At 41.1% G+C, this 25150-nt stretch overlaps 1 protein-coding gene across 1 annotated transcript in view; it reads left to right on the forward strand.

Annotated features, from left to right (window-relative positions):
• The first annotated feature begins 3352 nt into the window (after positions 1-3352).
• KHDRBS2 (KH RNA binding domain containing, signal transduction associated 2) overlaps positions 3353-25150 on the forward strand; it is a 372404-nt gene continuing 350606 nt past the window's right edge. Inside the window, 1 exon segment of the mRNA XM_086461500.1 lies at positions 3353-3443. Coding sequence (XP_086317626.1) covers positions 3353-3443 — 91 coding nt within the window.

Genomic DNA, 25150 nt, shown 5'->3' on the forward strand with positions numbered 1-25150 from the left:
CAGATTTTAATGCTTTTTTTTTCTTTTTTAATGAGGTATAAGGTAAAATTCAGAAAAGCATCTCAATGGCTTTGCAGCCTAAGTATCACTGAAAGTCAATTTAACTTTACAACTTTTGAAACATGAACTTACAGGAAACTTGCCTCTGTCTACTTTGCTCTAAAGAGTTGTGCAAGCAAACCTGTTCCCTACTCCTTTGACCAGAAAAAAAAAGGGTTTGATGAATGTAGCACTTCCCATGGTTTAATAAACTTAAAGGTGTCTAAATCAAAGCTTCCAACGATCTAAGTAGGTTAAGTACAATTAAACAGACCAAAGTAACACCATTCTTCTAACACCCCAGATGGAAAGCCCCCAAAACTCATTTTCCATATACATGGCCATATGGGGTGTTTTGAAAGCTACCAGACCAGGATGGCTTCCGAGTAAGGATGGCTTAGATTTGCCTTGAAGGTGCTTTAAGAGAATATACCCATCAGCAGTCTGCTCTGTTTTCGGGCTGAGGGGCACCAGCCTGAATCAGAGCCGCAGAAGTATGGTTTGAGGACATCAGGGATCTGTCAAGCAAGACAGTCCTGAGCTGTGCTGGAAACCGTAAGCCATCTTGCTACACTGTCAACCGGGAAAGAAGAACTATTGATGTGGTAAATTGCATCAGGATAAATTATTAAAAAAAAAATATCTTAGTTCAGGCTTCTCTTTTTGTTATTGTTGTTTGTTTGCATTAGAGGAAGACTTGTGCCTTCCCCTTATCCCCACACCCAGTTCTTAGTAAAGCTGCTTGCCAATGGAACCTGTCAGTTCTCCCATCAGTCCTCGCTGCTTCTCAAGTGTTTCACAAGTTTGCTGAATCACACTGTTTTTCTTCTCTTTTCTACTCTTTCTCAGCAGGGAAGTTAGTTCACAGTTATTTTATTCCCCTCCCCCTAGAAATACTATAGAATAGTAGCACGTTGGCTGCTGACATTCTCTACATATTCTTGTAAACACCCGTAGTCCCTCGATTACCTGCCCGCTGAGTGGAAATCACATAAAGTGTCCCTGCGTGTATCTTGGGATTTTGAAAACACCACAGACTACATTTTCATGCAACGGCTGTACGACGTCTTCAAAACCTTGTGGATGCCCTTCCAGAGTTTTTGCCTTTCTTCATTCCTTCATCCTCTGCCAAATAAAAAAAGAGAGAAAAAAAAAAGAAAATAAAAAAGAAAATTCCAAACACCACAACAAAAAAACCTTGAGATGAACAGTAGTAGGTAATTTACAAGTGTATTATTGCAGCAACTATTTAGTAGAATAAATACTAAGTTAGTAGCCTTAGTGGTAAGCACTAAGACGTTCACAAAGGGATTGAGCAGAACACACCACGCCGGGTGGCAGGCTGTTTGCACTTGAGGTCCCACAGATGAAGTTTTAACGGGTTAAGATGAGTTAAGCACCTTTAGTTTACTCTCAAAATCAAAACACGTAACTAAATTGCCTGTTGGGGGAAAATCCTGGATAAATAAAACCTACGGTAAACGTACACTTAAAGCTGAGCGCTAATTAAGATCAATTTTATTTGCTCCAGTTGTAGGGACTTGAATTGCGAGGTGGCTTTAGTTCCGTAGCGCGGCTTCGCAGAGGTACCGGCCCTGCCCGCGCACCGCCGGCCGCCCTGGCGCTCCCTCCGGCCGCGCACAGCAGCCGCGGGCAGGCGGCCTCGGCTCCCCGCGCCGCGCCAGCAGCCGTGTCCGGCCGCCGGTGCTCTGCCCGCGACCTCAGCGGAGCCGCTCTGCGCGGCTCGGCGCGGGCACCCCGCCGGTGCGGCACCTCCTTGGCAGGGCGCCTACCCGCCTGCCGCGGGGAGCTGGCGGGCCGGGGAGCACGGGCAGCGCGGCGGAGCTCGGGTGAGGCGCCCCGTGCTCCGCGGGGCCGCCGGGGCGGACGGGGAGCGGGCGGCGCCGGGCAGCGCCGGGCAGCGCCGACGCCTCGGCCTCGCCGGCGGCTGCAGCACCGCGGAGAGCGCCCGCCGGCCAGGAGGGCGGGGGCGGCGGGACGGGGCGCGGGTACAGGCACGGCCGGAGAGACTGAGCGGGCGCGGCCACGCACCGGGAGGGGGACGGGGACAGGGACAGGGACAGGGCCGCGGGGCGGGCGACCCCCTGCGCTCCCGCCGGCACGCGCAGGCACCCGCACGCCGAGGGCGGCAGGCGGGCACAAGGCACGAAGTCACGCACCAGCGCGGCACGCGCGGACACAACGCGCGTCCGCGCGCCCCTAGTCTCACACACGCCGCAACACGCGCGCTCCCGGTCCCGCGGGCACCGCCGCACACGGACACACGGGAGACGCTGGCACGGGCACACACACACGCACGTGCAGGCACTTGGCACACTCAGCACCACAGACACGCGCGCGCAGGTATCACGCGTGCTCACACTCCACCGACACACAGACACGCACCCCGAGCTGCTCACGGGCACCGCGCTGACACGCGCACGCAGGTACCCGCGCACGCAGACGTGCACAGACACACGCGCACTGACACACACACGTGCGCGCTGACACGCACACAGACACACATACCGACACACTCAAGCACACATACACGCACACTGATTCAGTCACATGCGCGCACGTGCGCACACATGCACACAGAACGCACGCACACACGCACGCACACGCACTCACGCATAGCGGGACACACACAGACACACACACGCACGCTGACACACAGACACGCGCGCACACACGCGAACACACAGACTCAGACACGCGCGCACACACACAGAGACACGCACGCACACTGATACGCAGACACACACTCGCGCGCTGCCGTACACACGCACACGGACACACGCACAGTACACTTCACGCGCGCCGCCCCGCCCCTCCCCGCGCTCGCCGCCCTGGGGGCCGCCCGCCTGTCGACAGCCAATGGCGCGGCTAGTCTCCCGCGCGGGCCCCCTCCTGGCGGGGCGTAGCCACCAATGGGAGCGGCGGGGGGCGGAGCGCGCCTCGCCCCGCCTCCCTAGTTAAGGCCGCCGGTGGGAGAGGGTCGCTCACTGGCGGGAGGGGGGGGCGGGGGGGAAAGGCAGCGAGAGGCGCGCGGACCGCGGCACGCGCCGACCCGCGCACGCCCCAGACCCCGCCCCCGCGCGGCGCGAGGGGAAGGCGGAGGCGGCGCCGGGGCGGCCCGGGGCAGCGCCCCGCCGCGGGAGGGGCGGCAGGGGCGGCGCAGCGCAGCAGCGCACCTGCCAGCCGCCGGGCGCCGAGGGGGGCGGCCGACGAGGAGGCGGCCGGAGGCGCGCAGCGAGCCGGCGCCCGCGCAGCCCGCCCCGGCGTGCCCAGGCGCCGCGGCCCCGAGGCAATGGAGCAGGAGAAGTACCTGCCCGAGCTGATGGCAGAGAAGGACAGCCTGGATCCCTCCTTTGTTCACGCGATGCGCCTCCTGGCCGACGGTAAGGCTCCGCTCCCGCCCGCCGCGGCCCAACGGCCGCCGTGGGGCGCCGCGGCCCCGCCGCTGCCCCAGCCCGGGGCGCCCCGCGGGGCGGGGACCGTCCTCCGGGTCGGCGCTCGGCGGCCCCGGCCGGACGCCGGCGAGGGAGCTCGGGTGTCCGGGAGGGCGTCGGGTCGGGCCGGGCGGCGGCGGCGGTGCGGCCGCGCTCCCACCCAGCCTCAGCGCTGGAAACGGCGCCCGCTCCGCCGAGGGGGGGGACTTCGCCACGCGTGGAGGCGCGGAGCGACGCTCCTGGACCCCGCCGGGGCCGGGCAGCGGCAGTTCGTGAGGTTTGTGCGCCCCGGAGCCTCCCCCGGAGCCCGCTCCCCGCTGAGGGAGCCCGGCTGCCGCCGCCCGGTGCCTCCGGTCGCAGCGAGCGTGTGGCTTCGCTCCCCGCGCTGGGAGATGCCCCGCCGTGGCTGTTCGCCTCTGCTGCGGTCGGTTTGCCTCTGCGGGGAAGGGCTTCCATAGTTCCCGATTTTATTTACACAAAGACAGATGGTGGTTTCTCATTAAACGACTTCTATCTTGTTTTCCGTGCTGAAGTAATAAGGTTTATATGGTAATGCTATGAAATCCGTTAATATGGCACTATTTTAGTTGACTATGCAATGTCAAGCATTGATTTGATATGGTTTATCAATTTCATGACACTGTTTCATCCGCCACATGGTGATTTTCTCTTGGCTTTGCATGGTGATCCAGAACATACTGTAACATTTTGTTATCCATTGGAATTCGCTCTGCTTTCCTTGGTTTAGTTGAACTAGTTCAACTGGAGGTTCTTTGAAAAGTTTATAATCCAGTCTCTCTCTTAACTGCTCAATGCAGTTGCCAAGCGCAGGCCTTGTAGTACGGCATCTTAACTCTTGAAGAAGTGTGATACCATAAGTTCTTATACTTCTGTTTCTTCTGAGGTATGGAGTATTAATTTTAAAAATCCCTATTAAACTTGAAACCTAATGTCAAAAAGAGGTGCTAAAGAATGATGCATAAATCAAGACAACTTATTAAGCCCTTAAATGGGACTAAGGGAAAGAAATGTCTGGTTAGGCCCTTGAGAGAGTCACAAATTCAAATAAACTCTCATTCGGAGGACGTGAATAATTTCTGAAGTTCTGTTATGTCTTAAGGAAAATCGTAAGTAATTGAAACTTACAATGCTAGCAGTTAGTGTCTTTCTCTGTCAGCAGTCTATATTGTCTTTTCTTAATATATGTTTTATTGATTGTGGGGATACTGAGTCCAGGTTTTGTTAGAGTGCTCCTGTTTGATAGCTTGAAAATTCAGTATGAAAACCGACACCTTTAGTACGCTTTTGTCATAGGCACCTTGGTGCTGAAGAGGCGGCCATGCCACTTTTTACGGTTGTTTTTTTTAATAAACATACGATAAACAAAGTCCGTATTTCTTAGAGGGATGTGTTGCACCTTGCAGTTCGCTCTTTTCCCAGAGGGGGGAGGTATCTACTGAGAGTGTGCACGTATGCATGGAAAAGAAAGAAAATGCACGAAGGACAAAATCAAAAGCGTGCAAAGTAAAGTTAAAAAAAAAAAAAAGAGAATAAAATAGGGGTTTCTAGACATCAAGTCCATGCAGAAATTGCATTTTGAGCAACTGTGGATAAATGATTGGTTTCTCATTCCTTCTTAGTATAAATACGACTAAGTATATTTTAGTGGATTTTTAAAAGATGAAGGTGAGTTGTCTGTAGGGAATGCTAATGTCAGATTCACACCAGATACCTGGCATTATCCTTCAAAACACCATCTGTCAAGCTTTCTAGAGATCTGTTTTAGAGTCTAACATATGATGACTATTAAAACACTTTCATCAAGGTAAGAGTAAATACTTAAGGAAACAAGAATGAATGCACTGGTTGCTGCTGGATGCAAATAGAAAGGAAATGTATAGAATGGCAGAATTTTTTTCTGGTGCCAGAAGAGCGCAGGACAGTGGTGCCAGGATCTCTGTAGTACTGTATTGCCAGGATATGTCTGTGATGAAGTGATGCTTCTAGACTCTGGATTTCTGATCTTTATAATGTGCGATCAGCTACATACATAACAATAGCAGGCAGGTGCTATTTTTAGGGTATACTAAGCTTTTTTGATTGCCAGTACATTTTCTATAAAATGCGTAAGTGTAGATTTGAAGGTTTTTGCTTCAGAGTCAAAAGCCTCAAACCTTCGCTTTGACTTGAAAGTGCTGTGATCTTTCATGTCAGTTGCGAGAACCTGAGGTTGAGAAGAGACATGCTGCTGTGTGAAACTGCAGAAGGGCACGCAGGTGATAAGCATTCCAGAAATACAGTTTCAGTGTATGACACTGGATTTACTGGTAAAGATCAGACCCTGTGTTTTTCCCTGTTAATGTTTTTTTGGTTTGTTTGCTTGATTGTGGCTTTTTGTTTGTTTGTGCATTTTGGTGTACTCATTTAAAAAAAACCCCCAAACAAATTACTTGTGTTTTTAATAGGCAGGTCTGTGTCCTAGAAGTTGACCTGTGTCAGATGCACGCTTGAATCCCCCTCGCCACTGAGGGATGAAAAGAAATTGTTTACTTTAGTCCTTATCTGGATTAGAGCCTTCATGGTGCAATGTGTGGTGAAACCCACAGAAAAGGGACATTTCTGGTGGCTGAGAATTTGTATATTTACCAAATAACACAAAGAAGGTGAGGAAAAAAGGTACTAGTGCTTCTTGGACACAACGCGTGAAAGCATAAAACAAATTATTTCTCTAAAAATCACCAAGGGAATCTGTGATGGATTCTGAAAATGAACCCGGTCTCTAAATGATTAATCTAATGCCTTAATCAGAAGATACTTTATTTCCCCCTGGGTCATTACCTGTTTCATACAGAAGTGGCTCCTACATGATTATTACACTATTAGAAATGGAAAAGCCATTTATAAGTTGTCTGTTAGAACTTGTGAAGTGTGAATGGTTGGTGATATTTACCTCAGTCTGTATTAGTTATTCAAACTTCTGTGAAATGCGTTGAACGTATTTATTCTGATACTATAGTCTAAAGAATAGGTGAATCTCCATCTGTCGGAGAGGGCTTTTCTGTATGAACTGAACTACAAGAGCTGGAAGTATCACACTGTTTCATAGTTTTAAATGGTTTTATTGTAAATTGGTTACAGGTAGTTATTTTCTTAGACAAGGTTGTACTGCTTCTAGTAAGGAGATATCCTGATCAATGTGTGAGGTCAGATGATGCTTGGTCAGATCAAAAATGTCAGAAGTGAAGAGTGTGTTCTTGAGCGGTACCTTTTGTACCTAACTTGTGTTTATGCCATAGCACGCTCTAAAGCTCCAGTGAGAATTGAGCGCCTCCCTATTCTAGTGCTACTTCCTACCGTGGTAGCTAATGAGCTGCTGATGTGTGTGATTTTTGCATGTATGTAAATATTTATTGCTTTGTGTAAGATGTCTATGGTTATGAATGTAAAAATTGGTGTGACTTGAGCTGTGAAGGTGTGGATGACATAGAAAGCTATAACTGTTTGGTGGTTCAGAACTTGTTTTGTATCAGTGTTATTTTTAATAAGCTAAAGTGTCAACCAATTGTTTATATACTTTTTGGGGACAGGCAAATTTTATATAGGTGGGTGGCTTTGGAATGTCTTGTATAGTGTATTATTAAAGCCAGCTATGTGTTCTGTAGTATAAAGGAAAAAGACCTGTTGGAAAGAGCCAGCCAAAGTAAGAGCATCTCTCCCCGTGGAAATATCAGCATTACTTGGGTAATGAGGTAGCTAATTTCTCTCTATGTAATGACAGGACAATTGACCTCAGACTTTGAATTGGTGTTCTGAAGGCAATGAGAATCAGGCCTTTAACTTTAATCTTGAGTTAAGTCTCTAGATTATTCTACGTGGCATAGCATGAGTTTGTAAAACCTCCAGTCGTGTCAATTAGACTCATATAGCTCAGCGTCATGAAGCTCCTTGTAGGACAGGGCATGATTATTCAAAAGGTATATAATTACTTAGCCTTTACACACAATGAGCATTAGTGCAGTCTTTCATACAAGCCTGCAATAATTGTTCTAGCTAGTCTGAAAACTGTTGATGTAATGCAAATTAATTTTTTCTTATGTTGAGGATTTCAGCTAATATATTGGCTTATGAGGGTTTTGGATTTCTTTGGACTCTTGCAGACTCATTTGTTTTTCATGTAGGAAGGCAGATTAACTTAAGTGTATGTTTCTATTAAAAACCGGGGGCAATAATAACGTTTCCATATGAAAAATATTTGTCTTGGCAACATAGAATATGACAATCATATCCTTAGCCCAAGATGTGGAAGGCTGTTGCAGCCTGTGACCTGCTTAAGTCAGACCTCTGATACTTTTTAATTTCTATCAAATTTTCCACTGAGAACTATTTCTGAAAATATATGTGCAAATTCATTAGTTTACTCTAAACAAGCCTTTGGATTAAAATAAGATTAATGTGAAATGTTAATGTAAATTCATACATTAATATGAATCTGCGAGTTGTCGCTTTTCTGCTTATTGTTTCTTTTTTTTTTCCTGATGTTTGCATCAGGTGAGAAGAAATCTGTGTTTACAAAATAGTTTGTATTAATCATTGTTTACTTTATTGTCCCAAGAAATGCAGTGTAAATAACTGGAAGATTGACTCAGAAAACATGCTAATATTTAGAGCATATATTTTAGATATCTTGGCTTCATTAGAAGCTAGATTTATATATCTTATCATTTGGATCCTTTTCAATAAAAAAGGAGTAATATCAGTGCAAACTCTAGATGAATACAAGGTACTTAGGATTTCTGTAAAGTGGCGATGTGCTCGGCGTTACAGATTTGTAAAGCTCACTAAAGTTAATGGGAATCTTTCTATTGCCATTAGTGGGCTATCAGGCAGTCCTTGTACAAATAAAATACTGGTGCAGCTAGTATCTTTGTAGTCATGAAAATCAGTAGAATATACTTCAGGTTTTGGAACTGACTTGAGTTTTGCTTTTTTTAATGTTTTAAAGGTGATTTTTTTTTTTTTTAATCATGGTGTGACAACATGATATGTGTTCATAATCTTGTTAGGAAGTGCTTTTGCCCTGGAGAATGTAATGTAGATGAATGCCAGGCGATAACCAGATTTAGGGAAAACAAATAGTCTAAAATGTTAGAATAAATATAACAAAGCAACCTTTGTAAGTGTTTGTACTGACCCTAAGTTGTTAGTCATAAAAGGTGGGCTTGCTTAAGAGGAGAAAAAAAATATAAATGTGATTAGAAAAAAAAATAAATCTCTCCCTTTCAGACATCTGAAGCAGTTTAGGACCATTTGATCTGTGATCTTAGAAAACATGTACTTTGAAACACAGTCAATTCTCTTGCAAAGAGGGAACAATATAAATGCAGTAACTGAAGGTTAGAGTCTGATACCCTTGTGTAAAAAATAAATAAATAAATAAATTAATTGTACTTCACTCTTTAAATGGTGCTATTTGAATTGGTGGAGCTGCTTAAAGTGCAATTCAGTGTGAATAGCAGAATTTAGTACCAACTGTTTAAGGGAAGACCACAGGCATTTGCTGAGGCTTACCTCGACGGCCATAGCCTCCTCAACAGAGTGCGCTGGGTTTTGGCAACATGAGCATTTTCCTTGGAAGGAGAATAGTGTTTATTTGTCCTGGGAATTCTTTTAGTAAATTTCTTCCATACTTAGTCTCCTTGGTGTATTCATTCAGGGAACACCTACTGTAATTGTCCATCTCTCTTCCTTTGTGCCTCAAAGCAGATATTTTTAAACTCAAGAATTTGCAAAATTGATAATATTTGCAGCTGATATCAAGAGAAGGCAGAATAGCTGGATAGCTGAGTAGAAAATCCCAGTCAACTGCTGAGTTCCCAAGCACTGAACACCTGTGTAATGAGCGGCCATTCCTAACCAGGAGGTGGCATGATTGGGCTCCACATGCCAAAATAAGAGCTTCACATACTAGCACCTTCTGGGAACGTCTGGCCCGATAGATATATCAGTCCTGTGCATTGGAGGCATGCTTTTTCTCCTTAAGCAATATGCAGACAGTATGTACTGACAGCCAGATTTGCTATAGCATGCTGGGCTATTTAATAGTCTATAAAATCTGATATGATCGGTAGCGACCAGTGCATAAGTCTCCTAAGAAAGGCTGAACATCTGTCTACGTAGCCCACCAAAGCAATGCCATAAAACAGTTCCTCCATGACATCTGAGGTCAGAGGTTTCAAGCTCCATGTATGAGATGTGCTTGGTCTTATTTTAGAAGGCATAAATGTAGCTGTTGTTTGGTAGTTCCCCTCCAAGTTTTATTAAAGCAGGAATACATCACACCTTTCTGTGCCTGGCAGCTGTACTGTAGGCTAAACGCACTGCCTAGATGAAACTCTTTTCTTGACCTGCAGTGTCACTGCAGTTATCTGGCACTTCAGTTCAGAGTAAGAGTGTCTTTTCAAAAACAAGCAGTTTTTAACAGTTTCAATTTAAATTTTTCTCCAACAAACTGCTGAATTTGAAGGAAAATTCAGTGTCCTCACGGCTGACCTTAGAATATACATTTTTCTTTTAGAAACTTTGGAGAATAAATGAATAAGAAAAGTGTTTTCCTCAAGAATTTGAGGTGCTAATAAAGCATGCATGACAGAAAAAAAAAAATGCTGGTTTGCAGGCTGATCCTGCCTAAGCGATGTGAAGGCATGCATTAATCTTTTGTTCACCTTGCATTTTTGAGTACTTGGGTGGGTATTTAGTACAGGGTTAGGAATATCAGTGCACTGTATGAGAATAAGTGAGGAAGCAGACAGTTTTTAAAACGAAGTGTGTAAAGTAGGGAACATTAATGATGCTACAGTGCAGTCTTTGGCTGTATAAGCAAATAACAACTGTGCAGTCTGACCAGAGAAATGGAAAACCTTGATGCTCAGATAAAGGCCTGAGGTGCATAGTACCTGGAGTTTTGACTTGTTTATTCCTTGTACTGTATACCTTCAATCAATACATTCTAAAACTTCCATCTATAAGATGTGGACTAATGCTCAATTTCATTCTGATCTTTGAGATCTCTAAGGGAAAAGAGCTTTATAAGAAATGTGTATGATTATTTAATACAAAATTACTCTTTTTAAATTTGCAGGCAAAAATAATCCTGGTTATTACAGTCCTCTGTAAATCCTGTCATATTTTAATTAGAATCCTGTGGGAAATGAGTATAGCTATTTCCTTATCCTAAAAAGGACTGGAACTAATAAAAACTATGAAAAAAAATTATCTAAGACTTTCAGCAGATTAAAAACCTCCAACCCCCTCAAAAAAACCTCCTGGAATAACTTATGTCTGTTCCAGATTTCACAAGTTTTGCTGTTAAAATGGAATTTTTTATTTTGAATACTGAAAAATTTATCAAGTGAACCTCATAATAATGCTAGTGTGTTAATATTGAAGATCATCCACATTTAGATAAGATGTTGCGGAGTTTTGATGGCTGGATATGGCTGCATGTGATATAACCAAAGACATCTTTAAAACTTCAAATGCTCTGCTGGCAATGGGCATTCCTGTTTGTTCTTCTTGGGTTAGCATGAGCCAAGCCTAAAAGACAGAGGGCAGGTCACTGCTGCCTTTGAATTTCTGTCCACCTGAACATCTGAAGTGTTTGTCAGATAGTCTAGCATCTATTTCTTGTTGTAAAGGTTACACCGAAAGATATAAACCTCAGAAGCTTTTGATTTATAAAATACTTTGAATTCTGGGAATTGATGTAGCTATTGGAAAAAGTAATACTTCATGCTAGTCTGTAAAAGATTTATTAAAATCTTCATTCCTCCTTTTAGCTCTGCTTTGGATCTGAAAGGAAAAGAATTCTGCTTTTATAGTAGAGGCAGTTTAGATTTGCTCACTGGTGAATGCAGGTGTGTCTTCAGCAAAAACAAAAGTAGGGATCAAAGCCCTTGGCTCGTAATCAGTCAACTTCCAAAAAGCAGCACTGCAAATTAGAGGAAAAAGCTATTTTTCCTAGGAGGTGAGAGCACTGGAAAAAGAAAACAAATCCCCTCTTGGCATATTCCCCTAGTTTAATGCTCCCTAGGATTCAAATGTACATTTCAAAGCTGTCTTTCAAATGCTTGAAGTTAAAGAACTTGCCATGAAATCAGGGACTCTGTGTGTGTATGTTTTGAAAATGGCTTTTTGGTGTTGAAAAATTTAGAGTTACCTTCTTGCCTCTCATGGTGTAAATTTTGATGCTCTGTGTTTCTGATAATGTAGGCTCATATTGCTGATTTTTCTGAATATTTCTAAGCAAATTTGTTTCTTGAGTTTTGTGGATTTTTTGAGATTACAGTAAGAACTTCTTGGTGTTGTCTGGGGGTTGTGCCACGTATCCCCTGGGGTCAGAGCATGAGCTCTAGCTGGGGAAAGAATGAGACTTTATTTTTCCTAAATACTTAGGACTAGGCTGATTTGCTACAGCTATGAAGCTGGCTCCCTGGCTTTCCAGTTTGCAACTTAAACTGATTTTTTTCCTCAATTCTGCTGAAATGAGCAGCACCAAACTCTGAAGTGACTTACTCTCTTTTTTGTTGATGTTTGAAGAGTAAATTAAGGAATGATAAAGCGAAGGAGAATTCCAAGAGACCATTCTCCCACCCTGTCTTCAGATAGCTGTTCAACAGGAAAATGGAGAGTTAATTTTGATAAACGATGCTTATTATCCTGGTGTATCCATAGGACTGTAGAGCTATCTAATAGATTTTGCTTTTTCACAGATACATATTTGCAATTATTTCACTTATATTTGTATGTGAAGTAGTGGGCTTTACTTTAGCCCATTGTAAAATTTGAAAGCACTTCCTCCTCATACTCATAGATCAAGGTAAATATGTGAATTATATGTCCATTTATTGTTCTGCTCAAAAGCCATTGGCAGGTGATCTGCCATGCTTAATTCTTATATTATGTGGACTCTTTTTCCTGATCCTACACACTCCTATTTAACAGGAAGATTGTTCTGTCTCTGTAAATACACTATTGCAGAACATCTTGTAATTTATTCTATTCTATTTGTTAGGGGTCTTTCAGATGCTGTGTTGCTGCTGTTACTGGGGTGGTTGGTTTGTTCTTTGCTTGCTGCAAATGCTTTAGTGTAAACACCAACAGATCAGGTTGTGCCAAATACTGTGAGAAATGTTTTAGTGATCAGTGGAAAAGCAAAGGGACCTGTAGGTCAGCAGGGCATGTGGGAAAGCAGGTGCTCGTGTTACCTATTTTGTTAGTCTTGTGTTTCCTAAAGACTAAACTGCGAGGTGACCTGGATATAAAATAGTTTGTGTTAGGTTGTGCATGACAAAAAGGTGTTCATCATACAGTACCAGCTTGTTAGAATACACAAACCATCTGTTCCAGCATGAAAATACTCCTGCTGCCCCAAAGTGTATGAATAATCTAAAACGGTACGTCAGCTACAAGGGAGAAGAGAAGACTCAAGTTTTTTCCACTGCTACAAAGATTTTGAGATAATGCCTTTTTTCAGTAAGGAATGCTTGTACTGTCAGCTATCAAAGTGCTTCTTGTGGTGGACATGGAAGGAGTGGTCTTCATCAGAAAGCAGAAATGGACCAGCTTGGTTTAGACACAAAGCATGAGCTTGATGTGATTGTGCATCCATCCAAACACTAAGAAGTCCTGAGTTGGAGACGGGAAATAAATAAAAGCTACTACCAACTTTTGGCTACAACGTTTCGGTTCTTGACAGGTCGCCTCTGTCCCTTCTCACAGCCTTTAAAGTTTGTTTTTTTTTTTTTTTTAATAAATAATGAACAAGTAGGATGGCAAGAAGGAATGATGGGGGGAAAAAGGAACAGAAAACGCAGGAAAGGTGGAAAAAGGAGAGAAAAATAATGGAAGATTGTAAAGGAAATATAGAACGGGGTAGCAGTACAGAAAAGGATGCAGAGAGGAAAATTAAAACACAGTGAAGAATTCTGGTTTAACAGGTGTAAAATGTTCAGTTACTTCAGCTCTAAGAAACTGATGAAAGCTAGAAATACTGAACGTTTAATGAGGACTTCTGGAAGCTGTTAATTAAGTTTTATTCAATTGGATAGATAAAAGTAGCTGCTAATAAGCGTTTGAAAATGCAGTTGTTTAATTAAGAAATTACAATGAAGTTCAACTCCTTCTGAAAAGCTTCTGTGAACAATGATGTAATTTTGATATTGCTGTATTTCATGTGTTCAGAAACACACTGTTGGTGTCTGCCATACATAGCTATGTATTACATTATGCAGTAATTAAACACAACAATCTGTTTTGCAGAGAAGCTCCCAATTTTATACTACACAGCAATGGACATCATCTGTATGGTAACATTTACAGTCCTTTTGGAATACTATGGTTAGCCAGTCAATAGTTTATTTATGCCTCTTATTTTAAAGGTAGTACTGTAGCATTGAACAGGTCGAAGTTTTAGATATGCTGTTTCCTTCTTTCTTTACATAATAGAGCCTTCAAACTTTGGATTAGAGTGTACTGGTATTATGAGCTGTGAACTTGGACTTTTATTTATTTATATCAGTAGGCTCCTCATTAGAGATGAGAAGGATTGTCCAGATTCTGTCGTTTCAGTGCTGCTCTTCCAGCTTGTTCCTTTGTGTTGCCTTCCCTTCATGACTGATGCCTCCCTCAGCCTTCCTCTAAGCAGCTAATATAATTAGTGAACTTCCCACCCTTGGCCACTTTCATTCTGTTTTATGCTCTTCTCCTATCCTCAGAAGGTCTGTGAAGAGGAGGAGGTGTTTTATTTTTTTCCATGGAGACTTGAGCTAGGAGTGAAGCTGGCAGCTTTACTGGAGAAGGATGTCAGAAGCATTGAGCAGAAGGCGTTATGGTGAGGAAGACGACAGGTGGCTAGATAGTGTATCTTTAGGAGAGAGGAGGATTGGTTGGTGGGGGGAACTCAAAAAGACAGAGCAGAGCACATGGAAGATGTCAGAATAAAAATTAAATTGGATACTTCCCCCCCTTTTAAAGGGCATAATTTTTATAAAAGTAATATACTTCGCTTGCTATATACTCTACTTATCCATACAAGTAGATAAATAGTTGCTGTGTGTGTGTATATATATGTTTTTTTTTTTTTTCCCCTACCGGAAAAAAATGTGGTGTGTATAATACACAACAGTAGAGTAGGGCACTATCTTACGGAACAATCTTCACTTCCATCATTTGATCTTTCATATTTTAGGCCATAAACCTCTGTCCATATGCCAGTGCATGGATAATTCAGTGTAACACTGCTAATGCTGCTTTGAAAAGAAGACGATATTCTCACGAGGATGCTGACTGTTCCAGAAATAGCGACTGACTTTCCAAGCATTCTGATGTATCCCTCAAATTAAATGTAAATAATCTTCTGACAGAAATGTGGTTCAAAGTACACCAGTATTACCACACTTGAAATTACTTAATAACTTCTCAGGCCAAGGATGAGATGATGGTGAACATTTTATCCAGTCTTGTGGGGCTTCACAGAAGAAAGGTTAGATATGCTGAGATTACAATTCTATAATTATGTTGAGAAAGTATTCAGTTATGGAGTCTACAGCTGATTAAAGAGCAGCAACCTTCACAGTGATGTGAGCACCAATTCTCAAGCAGCAAACTGTCCTCTGTCTTTAACTTCTGTGCTATCCATAAACTGAAACAAAAAATTTTGAGATTATAAAAATAGCTCCAAACTGCAAATAGTAAAAAGATTGCATAAAGTTGTGCGTTTCAAAAAAAAAGGGGGTCTTGATTGGCAATTCTGAGGTAAGATTGTTTGGCTATAATATCAGGTTGTTCATCTTACTCGCTTGCATGGCAAAAGAAAACAATTGGAATGACTCTAATTGGGTCATTTAAGTTTCAATTAACATTAATTTTCTAATTTTATGTAATAAATATGCCATTTAAATATATGTGTGCATTTCATAACACATTGAAAAGTTATGTTACAATTTATTTATTGTAAGGCTTTTCTGGCTAGCTTTAGCACTTGCAATATTACTCAGTAAAGGCTAATTCAGGCTCATTTACTGGTTTAAAACAAGGAAGTGGAGGGAAATTTACAAAATGATACAATGCAATAAGATTTCTTTTTTTCCCCCAGCGTGCCTAGCAGCTTCCAGTCTAGCTGTCAGAGACATGAAATGCGTGACCTAAACTGAAATTTCAGGTAAAATGTTAATCTTCCTGTTGCTAGTGGTGACATGTGTAGGTATGTGATGCTTGCATCTCGTTTGTGAGGCAGGTGTATTCCAATGTAAACACTGCAGTCTTATTTCCCCTGGTTGTATAGGTCAGACTACCTCTTGTAGTGCTGCTGTCTTCCCTCTTGCATGCTTTTGTTAGTTTCACAAGAAAACAAGGACTTGGCAGAGAAAGAAGTGACTCTGTGTGTTATAGTCTTGTCCCAGCATTGAGCTGGATGAACACCAGAGCTGGGACTTAAGGGCAGACTTAACCAGTTTGACTTAAGTGAAATATTGACCACATCTAGCATTCCAAGTCAGATTGTGCTGTTTGTTCACTTTTGTTTCCTTATATAAATTTAAAAGTTGGGGGATAGATTCTTGCATTTGTTTCCAGCAGTGTGAGCGTTACTGCTAAGAATTTTTGTGGATTTGTTACCTGCTGATGTTTTCTTCATGTTTTGTACCATTCTTTAACAGTATTGGCTGTGGCTTAGAATCAAACTCCAGAACCATTTTAAGAGGCATATTTTTATTATAACATTATTTTTTCACTTTAAGTCAGTAGTATTGACTATTTGAGGTCTATCTTAAGCCATACTTCCCTATACATTACTTAAACAAAACCGCTGAACTGTCACTTACTACAGAACATCCTATGTCAGATACAGCAGATTAAGTAACTAATAGAATTGATATCCAGGATCATATTATGCATAGTAGCATCTTCGCATTAGGTTATTTCAGGGAAGGGAAAACAGTCATCTGGGAAAAAAAACCCACAAAACCAAAAACGAACAACGAAGTCTTACGGCTTTATAGTTTGATTTCTCCTGTGCCCTTCCCCCCTGCTCCCCAATCAATGTAATCAAAATTTTGCCCATGGCATTCCAGAGTGTTTTTTTTTTTTTAATATGACAACAGTAAGAGTGTTTTCCTTCCATTTGACTTAAATTTTGACGTAGGCTACAAGCCTTAGTGGTTTCCTCAATACAAATATTAGTTTGATAAATTTCAGTAGATGCTTCATAATCTGTGATCATGGTGATGTTCATTTATGCCCTTTAGCATATTTTTTTGAGAAATTGTGATCTTGGAAAATTGGACCAAAATTTTCTTTTGTATCAAAGGCTTTACCTGAAGTCCTTATAGAGCTGGACCATAATGCTTTACCTTAATATAGGAGGTGAAAATTTATTCTGCCAGCCATCTTGTGATAAGCATTCTTCTCTTCAGTAACACTGGCAGTAGGAGTCCTTGTTTTAGGTGAAACCACATTGTTCATGGATTTTGCTCCACTGTGTTTTTCCTCAAATCCTGAAGAATTGTAACTGCCAGATCTTTCCAGACTGATTTATGGTCACTTTTAGTTCAAATTGCCATGAGAACATCTAGTTTGATATTTGTGTCTCCTATTGAATCCTGTTAATGTAGAGTAAGACTTTGTTTCTGTTACATCTAAGATACAGAAGCCTTGACCTTTAAACTGTTGTAGGTGGGTGATTTCAGTACTCTCCAAGGTGTGCGTTGGAGAGTGGCCATGTTTATTCCACAACACTTAGAAAATGGAGATTTTTTTTTTCACTACATAATTTCTTTTCTTGTTACTCCATATTTAGATTTGCTGCTTGTGTACTTTGGATGGGAGTGATCATCATTGGTTGCTTCAGACAGCTGGATGATGTGGGATTTCATTACACATTTCACTAACCCAAGGCACCTTTGTACTGTTCCATTTATCTTGGGCACACAGCTTAGTTACTGTCTCTTTCTTACAGTGATCTCTGTTCAATTTACTATGGTAATTTTTCTCCTGAACATCCTATATTTGCTTCTCAAGTCTTAACCCAGCTCTCCAACTCTGACTGGCAATTTGCATAGTTTAAATTTTATTGTCCTCAGCCTCAGAAAAATGGATCTTCCTGGGAGACACCAATGGGTGTATTGTACCTTGGGTTGCTGTTTGCTGGAGCATGTAAGTGCCATGGTCTTTTTAACCTCTGGTCTCCTCCCGTCTGAGGTTTGGCTTCTCTATAGAGCACCTTTTGTAGCTGCAGTCCAAAGTGGATGGATTTGTTTATGTGCCAAATTCAAGCTGTTTCATTGAATCCTAATACTAAGTCTTCAGACAGTCTTTTTCTGAGTAATTTTCCCCAGATTTGAATTGCAGTTTCTCTCTTACTCCACAATGGTTAGTCTTCCTACCGTTGAAAAATGTGTTCTTCATCCTTAGGTAATATTCACATTGTTCTACATTGTCAATCTTCTTTTAAACAGCGTAGAAAAAATATGACTGGAGTTTCGTATTCATTATTTTAACAGCTTCACATTTCTTTCCTTTGCTTGAGTTAAATTAATACTATTAAAAATGTCATGAGCTTCTGAAGATGGGTTCTGGGGGCTATGACCTCACTGAAATTTTATGAGAAAAAAGCCTACTTCAAAATTGTTTGGTATTCTTCTTTCACTGTAGAAAGCTCTGAGTTCTGTCAGAGTCTAGGAGTGGTGGAATTAAGTGTGACAGTATTTAGGAAGATAATAAATGTCAAATAAAAGTAATGAGTTCAGATGTTGTTTAGCTCGGAAGACACTGATAAGAAAACCTGAACTTTCTGGTAAAAGTAATAGGAAACAAACTTAACCTTTTCTAAAAGATGCAACTAAAATTCCTGAGGAGGAAAGGCATTGAAAAGCTGTTTATCGAGTGTTGTGTCAAACTTATCAGATGTCACTCCAGTGCAGTAAGGAAGAAGCTTACAATTAGATGTTTTAGCAGCGTATATAGGGTTTGTGCATGAAGAAAGACTGTGCTAAAAACTGGATCAGGACTCGAGTTAAATGATGAATATACACTAAATTGCTGTCCTGAGCAGCTCTTCTCATAGCCGACAGCTTTCTAGGAGGGTTCTGTTCAGGCTGCCCATACACTGGGAGTAGAATTTAACAGTACTGTTTTTTTTTTGTAAAGAAAAATTGAGTTGTAGAGCAAAATGCTAACTTTCAGTGACACTGTTAAGAGTGACTTTCCTGCTTTGCTAAAGCTAGTTTTCTGTTTGAATTTAAATTTTTGAACTGTTTTCTGTTTTTCACATTGCAATATTTCATACAACTTTTTATTCTTTTTAAAGTCAGAATAATGAAAGGTAGGTTTAATCTGTACTTTTATACTTTGCTAGTCCACAGTACAGTTTGTCAGGGAACATAAATTGAGCCACATTTGAATATTGTGGGGCTTTTTTGTTTTGAGGGTATTTTACTTTCCTGAGCTCAAGTGTAAATGTGAATGTATTACAGATACTATTGTGGTATTAATGTCATCTGAGACAAATTCTTATTTTGAATCAATTTTGATTACAGCTGCATTAAATATTTCCCCCCCTTCTGCCAAAGTCTAACTTTAAAAATACAAAGCTTTCCGTATTGTTTCTTTATAAAATCTCTACTTTGCCTTTTTTTTTTAATGTGCTGATAAAAATTCTCTATTAATTTTGCAAACAATTATATACTTTCACATGGGCATAAGGCATTATGCCAAGTGCAAGGCGTTGCACCTGGGTCAGGGCCCTATTGATACAGACTGGGGGATGAATGGGTTGAGACCTGCCCTGTGGAGAAGGACTTTGGGATGCTGGTGGATGAAAAATTGGACATAACCTGTCAGTGTGCACTTGCAGCCAGAAAGGCAGCTGTATTCTGGGCTGCATCAAAGAAGTGTAGCCATTAGGTCGAGGGAGGTGAGTGATTCTGCCCCTCTGCTCTGCTGAGACCCCACCGGCAGTACTGCATTCAACTCTTGGGGCCCCCAGCATAAGAAAGACATGGATCTGCTTGAGCAGGTCCAGAGGAGGGCCATGAAGATGACCAAGGGGGCAGGAGCACCTCCCCTGTAAGGACAGGCTGAGTTGGAGTTGTTCAGCCTGGAGAAGAGAAGGAATAAGGGGAGACCTTATTGTGGCCTTTACGTACATAAAGGGTTCTTTTAAGAAAGATGAAGAGTGACTTTTTACCAGGGTCTCTAGTGCCAGAGCAAGAGGCAATGCTTTAAAACTGAAAGACTGTACAGTCAGATTGGGTAGAAGGAGCACACTTTTTTACAACGAGGTTGGTGAGATGCTGGAACAGGTTGCCCAGAGAAGTTGTGGATACCCCACCATTGGAAGCGTTCATGGTCATGTTGGATGGGGCTTTGAGCAACCTGATCTGGTGAAAGATGTCCCTGCCTGTGGCAGAGGGGGTGGACTAGATGATCTTTGAGGGTCCCTTCCAACCCAAATCATTCTGTGATTATTACAGCATTTGTTTTGGGTCAGTTTGCCTAACAGCAAAACAGAGAAAAATGTTTAGACGTTCAAATATAAAATGTATTCGTTGCAGCTACACACTACTAAAAGGTTTTTTTAGGTCATTACAAGTTTGCAGAAACTATACACTAGTCTTGTTTGTGGAAACGATAGACTAGTCGAATTTGGCTGAAATATGAGGAAAGGAATAAATATATTTTTTTTTGTGCCCTGGTGTTGTTTTGTGGCCAGTATATATAAACAGAGTTTTTGGTTTTGTACAGTTGCAGTTCCTAAATACAGGCATACCACTGTGCCAATCTCTGCATCTATATATAGACATTTGTCATGCATGTTTTTTGACAAATTGAACAGAAAAAGGAATTGGAATTTTAGAGCTGAAGAGTTGAGGCACTGAGAGATTAAATTACTTGCACAAGGTCATAGAGGAAATCTGCGATCAGACTGGGAACTGCTCATAGGTCTCCTGAGTCCCAGTCTATTTCCTTTTCTTCAGGATAAGCCCTCCTTTTCACACAAGTTAAAGGATTTGCTTCTTACCCCATTCCTTTTGAGTAAACCTTTCACTCTGTAATGTAGCTACTCAGTTGCAGAGGAGCAGGTATCTTGCTCTGTCACATACACTACTTCCAAGGGTCTCAGCCTTCCATAGCTGTGAATGTATGCAAAAATTCCTTTTGAGGTTCAGGACTACAAGGAAAGCATTTTTTTCACATCTATTATAATGACTTCTTTCTTTGTAATTGTTACTTTAATATTTTTCTGCGTTGTTTTAACTGCTTTTTATGGAAAAAGAAGGAATCTCTTTCTAACGAGTAGTACTAGACACCAGGAGAAAAGAATGGAATAGAATGATCAACATAGGATGTAGCTTTTTTCCTAAGCATAGCTAATAATTTAATTATTAGATATACTAGAATATTAGCTATTAGATATAATATTAGATATTAGAAAGATTATTAGATACTAGAAAGAGTAAGGCTTTTCGAAATTAGATTGTTCTAAATCTAACAATACTATTATGTATTCAGAATCTGGTCATAAGGGGATTGCACTGTACAACATGGAGTCATCTGAGTATTGCGGATTGCGGTACAGATGTACCAAACTCAATGTAAATTTGCGGTATCTGTCTGGTCCTTTATTCTTCAGTGTTAAATACATTATGTTATTGTTTGTTTTAAATGGTGTTGTGATAAGGGCTGCCTCAAACAGCTGTCCATCAAGGAACACTCCATCGAGTAGTGGAATTTGGGCAGAAAATATAATGTGTGAATGGGAAGAAGTAAATAAGGTATTTTGGGCATATTTGCTACTTGATTGAAAATTATATGGTTTCTTCAGTGGTCTCCAAAAATACATTCTTGACTCCTGATTCTGTTCCACGGGTGGCTTATGGGGTCTCTGCCAACATGGAGAGATAGAGGACAACAACATTTTAATGCGTTTTTTTTTTTAATATAACAACAACACCTTTCCCAAAGCTTAACAAAAATAGTAATAAATAATGATATTATATATCTAAGTTAGAAAAATAATTCTTCTATTACGATTTATCACTTATTAAATTTTGCTAAATACACAATATTGCTCAATAAAAGTGAGTTTTTAACTCTGAAACTTCTGAGAGTGTCCGCATTATATGGCTTCTGCCTTCAACTACAGTTTGTGCAGTATACTGCCGGTGATATCAAAGTGATTTTAGATTTTGAAAGACTAAAGTGTTTTTGAGCTGAACACTTCCCAAGATGTGAAGTTTTGGATACTTTTCTTCAACATCAGCTTTGTTTATTAATTCGTTATTAGGGGATTTAATTTCAACCATTAAAAATTTCAATGTTATTGTGTGTTTGTCCTAGCAGCTTTCAGTCCAGACAGCAGCTCACTGTCCACTTCTTTCCATGGAAAAAGTGAGTGAATTAAGGTAAAACTGTCTCATAACCTGTGAGACATCTCTTTCTTACAGTGTTCCATAAGGTACTTTTTGATCTGGCTGACAAAAGGCCCTCTGGAATTTAGTCCCTCATTTGAATGCTAAGTAGTGTAAATGCCATTACAAGCTCATGACCTCTGAATTCTAAAACTTCCCTGTCTCTCACGATTTAAGTGTTTATAGCCTGAGGTGCATGGACTGGGAAGCAATGTTTGGTTCAGAGGCATGTTGCAGTACTGCCAAGATAATGATCTTACCCTGAGTAAGAGTTATTCTGAAAAAAAACCAGTACCGTTTTACAGTACCAATTTATTTGAGACCTTTAAAAATAATTTTTAGGTGCTAGCTAATCTCCGTTAAATGAGCTTAGACACCTAGAATTAGGAGTCTTATAGGATGATTGTATCTCAGTATTTAAGCAGGCAGGAATCCAAACATAAACCTATCATAAAAAAATTACCATCACTTTAAGAAAAAAACATGACAACAGCAGAGGGGGGGAAAAAGTAGTCTCTTTAATGTCCTTTTGGGTTCATTCCTAAGAGGATATTTTTTGGCCGTTTTGTACAACTTTACAAGGAAACCAGTAGTTAGAAAACATGAGTACTGATGATTCAGCACTTCAGAGTTTAAAGTTAATTTTTAAGACTTTTTTTTGTGCCCAAGTCATAATGTATGTTCAAGTCTATTATTTCTAGCCCTGTGGAAGTATAGAATTAACCTTATGCTGTAAGTAAATTGCATGAACGTCAGATTAAGAGATGATACAGCATGAGCCTCCTTGAGAAGACATGTTTGAGGAATGTAATTACTGCTAGTGAACAAAAGAAGGAGTCTTCAGAGGCTGAAATACTGTTGGTATTGTTTCATTTGAAATGATTGAATAACCCATGTCCACTAACCATCTTTTCTGTGTGCCATCTTTCTAATGGTACCTCACTCAATGGCCCTGTTGGGTGCAAAAGCCCTGTAATGCTTTTTTTTCCCAGGAACTGGATGTATGGAAGCCTGTAACTTAAGCTGCATAGTGGGCAGAGGGGAGTAAAGTCCTAGTACCTGCTACTTTATACATTTATCTGCATAGTAAGTCACTCAGTCTTTTCCACCTTTTAGTGAGGATCTTGCACCTAAAAGTTCTTAATTAATATTTACTTTCTTTTTATTGTTTTTTTTCATAATTATTGCATTTTTCCTTTCCTGAATTGTCCTATGTCATGTGATGTCTTTCTCTCACTTAGATTACAAGCTGTAGGAGGCAAGTGTCAGGTGCTATGTAAATATAGTGTGGTAGTACATATAAATGATTTTTATCACTTGCTGTTTGTCAGGAAACTGATCACTGCAAGACAGAGTTGCCTGTAAAAGCCATTAGCAAGGTTTGGAGTCTGTTCTGGAGATGCCCTCTGTCCAAGTGTCACTCTGTTCATATTACCTGCTTATTCAAAGTTTCAATTCGGTTGAGCTCTTTCCTGTGGACACATGCATGAAGACGCTTTCCATTGCCCTCTGTAATAGGTCTGGTTGCTTTGGTAACCTTTGGTATTTTCCAGTTAAGTATTGAACCCATCATCTCTCTAACTGTTCTCTCTGTTAATGTCTTTGGAACATGTTCTTGATTATCTCTGCAAGTTTACCAACCAAAGTGCATCCTGGTCTGGATAGGAAGCCTTCCTGCCCTTGCAATAAGATCTAGACTGCACTGCTCTTTCTTTTGCAAAATAATATAACTCTGTCATTCTTAATGTACGTCTTGCAACATGCTGTCATGCTTTTCTAGGCATTTCTTTGTTTCTTAAATAGCAAGCTGCTTCTGCCCACTTCTGACTTTGTTCTACCTTTTTGTGTACCCACACATTGTATTTTGACATCAGCAATATTAAGTTCTAAAGCATGTATCTTAATCACTCTTCTATCACTCTTGCTTATATTTTTGGAGATGAGATACTAGTTTCAGAAGCTCATGGAACTAAGCAAACATAGAGTATCAGGCTGCATGCTTATCAGATGTACTTCTTTAAAACCAGCATCATGGTTTCTTCAAATTAAACACTGATGTATTCAAATTATTAATTTGCAGGGTTGCAGCAATGAAGACTGACAATGGATTGGCAGGACAGTGGGAGAAGAAGGGAGAATGCTGAGCTGGATAATAGCAGCTTCCTTTTGAGGAAGCAAAAGTTTTTGAGGAAACTAGCATGTGTCTAAGGCACCAGAGCTTACTTGAATGAATGTCCTGAAGAGCAAGCAAGTCCATGTGAATTGAATTGTGAGAATAAACATCATCTCAAGAAAAATCTACAAAACCTCAAACCCCTAGATTGGTAGTCAGAGATGCAGAATGGCAGCAGGGGATAGGTTGAGTTATTGAACAGCTACTGCAGGTTGGGATAATAGAGCAGACTTGACATAAAAGGGATAGCAGACAAGCTGGAGAATTAAGCTTGAAGTAATTGGAAGGGAAGTGAGTGTAAAGTGTACAACCATGTAGGAAGTAAAACAAGACAGCAAATAGCTGAAATGAATTGCAAGAGAAGAAAAAGTGAGAATAGATGAGAAAGTTGAGGAATAGGGGAGGGATCCTCATATTGCTGTTTGCAGTCATAAAAAGACTACAAAAGATAAGATAGCAGGAGCAGCAAAGTCTAAGGGCAAAACCAGGGTTTCAGTAAGGTCACAGAAGCAGGGAGGTCTTTACATGTGTATGGAAGCAGCAAGGGAAATATTATTTGCATCAAGAGCAGGAGGAGTTCTGAAAATGCATTTTACGCTGAGAAAATGCTACCAGTGGTATGGAGGGGCATGCCACACAAATGTACACCTGACATGACTTTTTGACTGCTTGACAAAAGCCAGAACTACACTTTTCTTGAAAAATGTTACTTTGCTGCCATTAAATCCTCTCCATGATAAGCTAAGTGATTTAGCTAGGGATGGTGTTACACTGTTATATGTTACCCTATTGGCTGTCAATCACACATTAATATTCCAGCTTTCTCCATAATAGAAGATTATTTTTTTTTTGTTAACTGTGATTTGTCAGGTGCTTGTTTTACAACACCTATTCCTGGTGCTCTTATCTTTCTACTGCTACTTGCTCTCTCAGTGGGAAAGGGCAATTCAGGGAAGATTTACTGAGGACCCAGCTGGCAATCTTTCAGCACCAGGCTGCCATGTGCATTTCTTTGTTAT

This window comes from Leptosomus discolor, chromosome 2 (assembly GCF_034619465.1).
Source record: "Leptosomus discolor isolate bLepDis1 chromosome 2, bLepDis1.hap2, whole genome shotgun sequence".
Classification (NCBI taxonomy): Eukaryota; Metazoa; Chordata; class Aves; order Leptosomiformes; family Leptosomidae; genus Leptosomus; species Leptosomus discolor.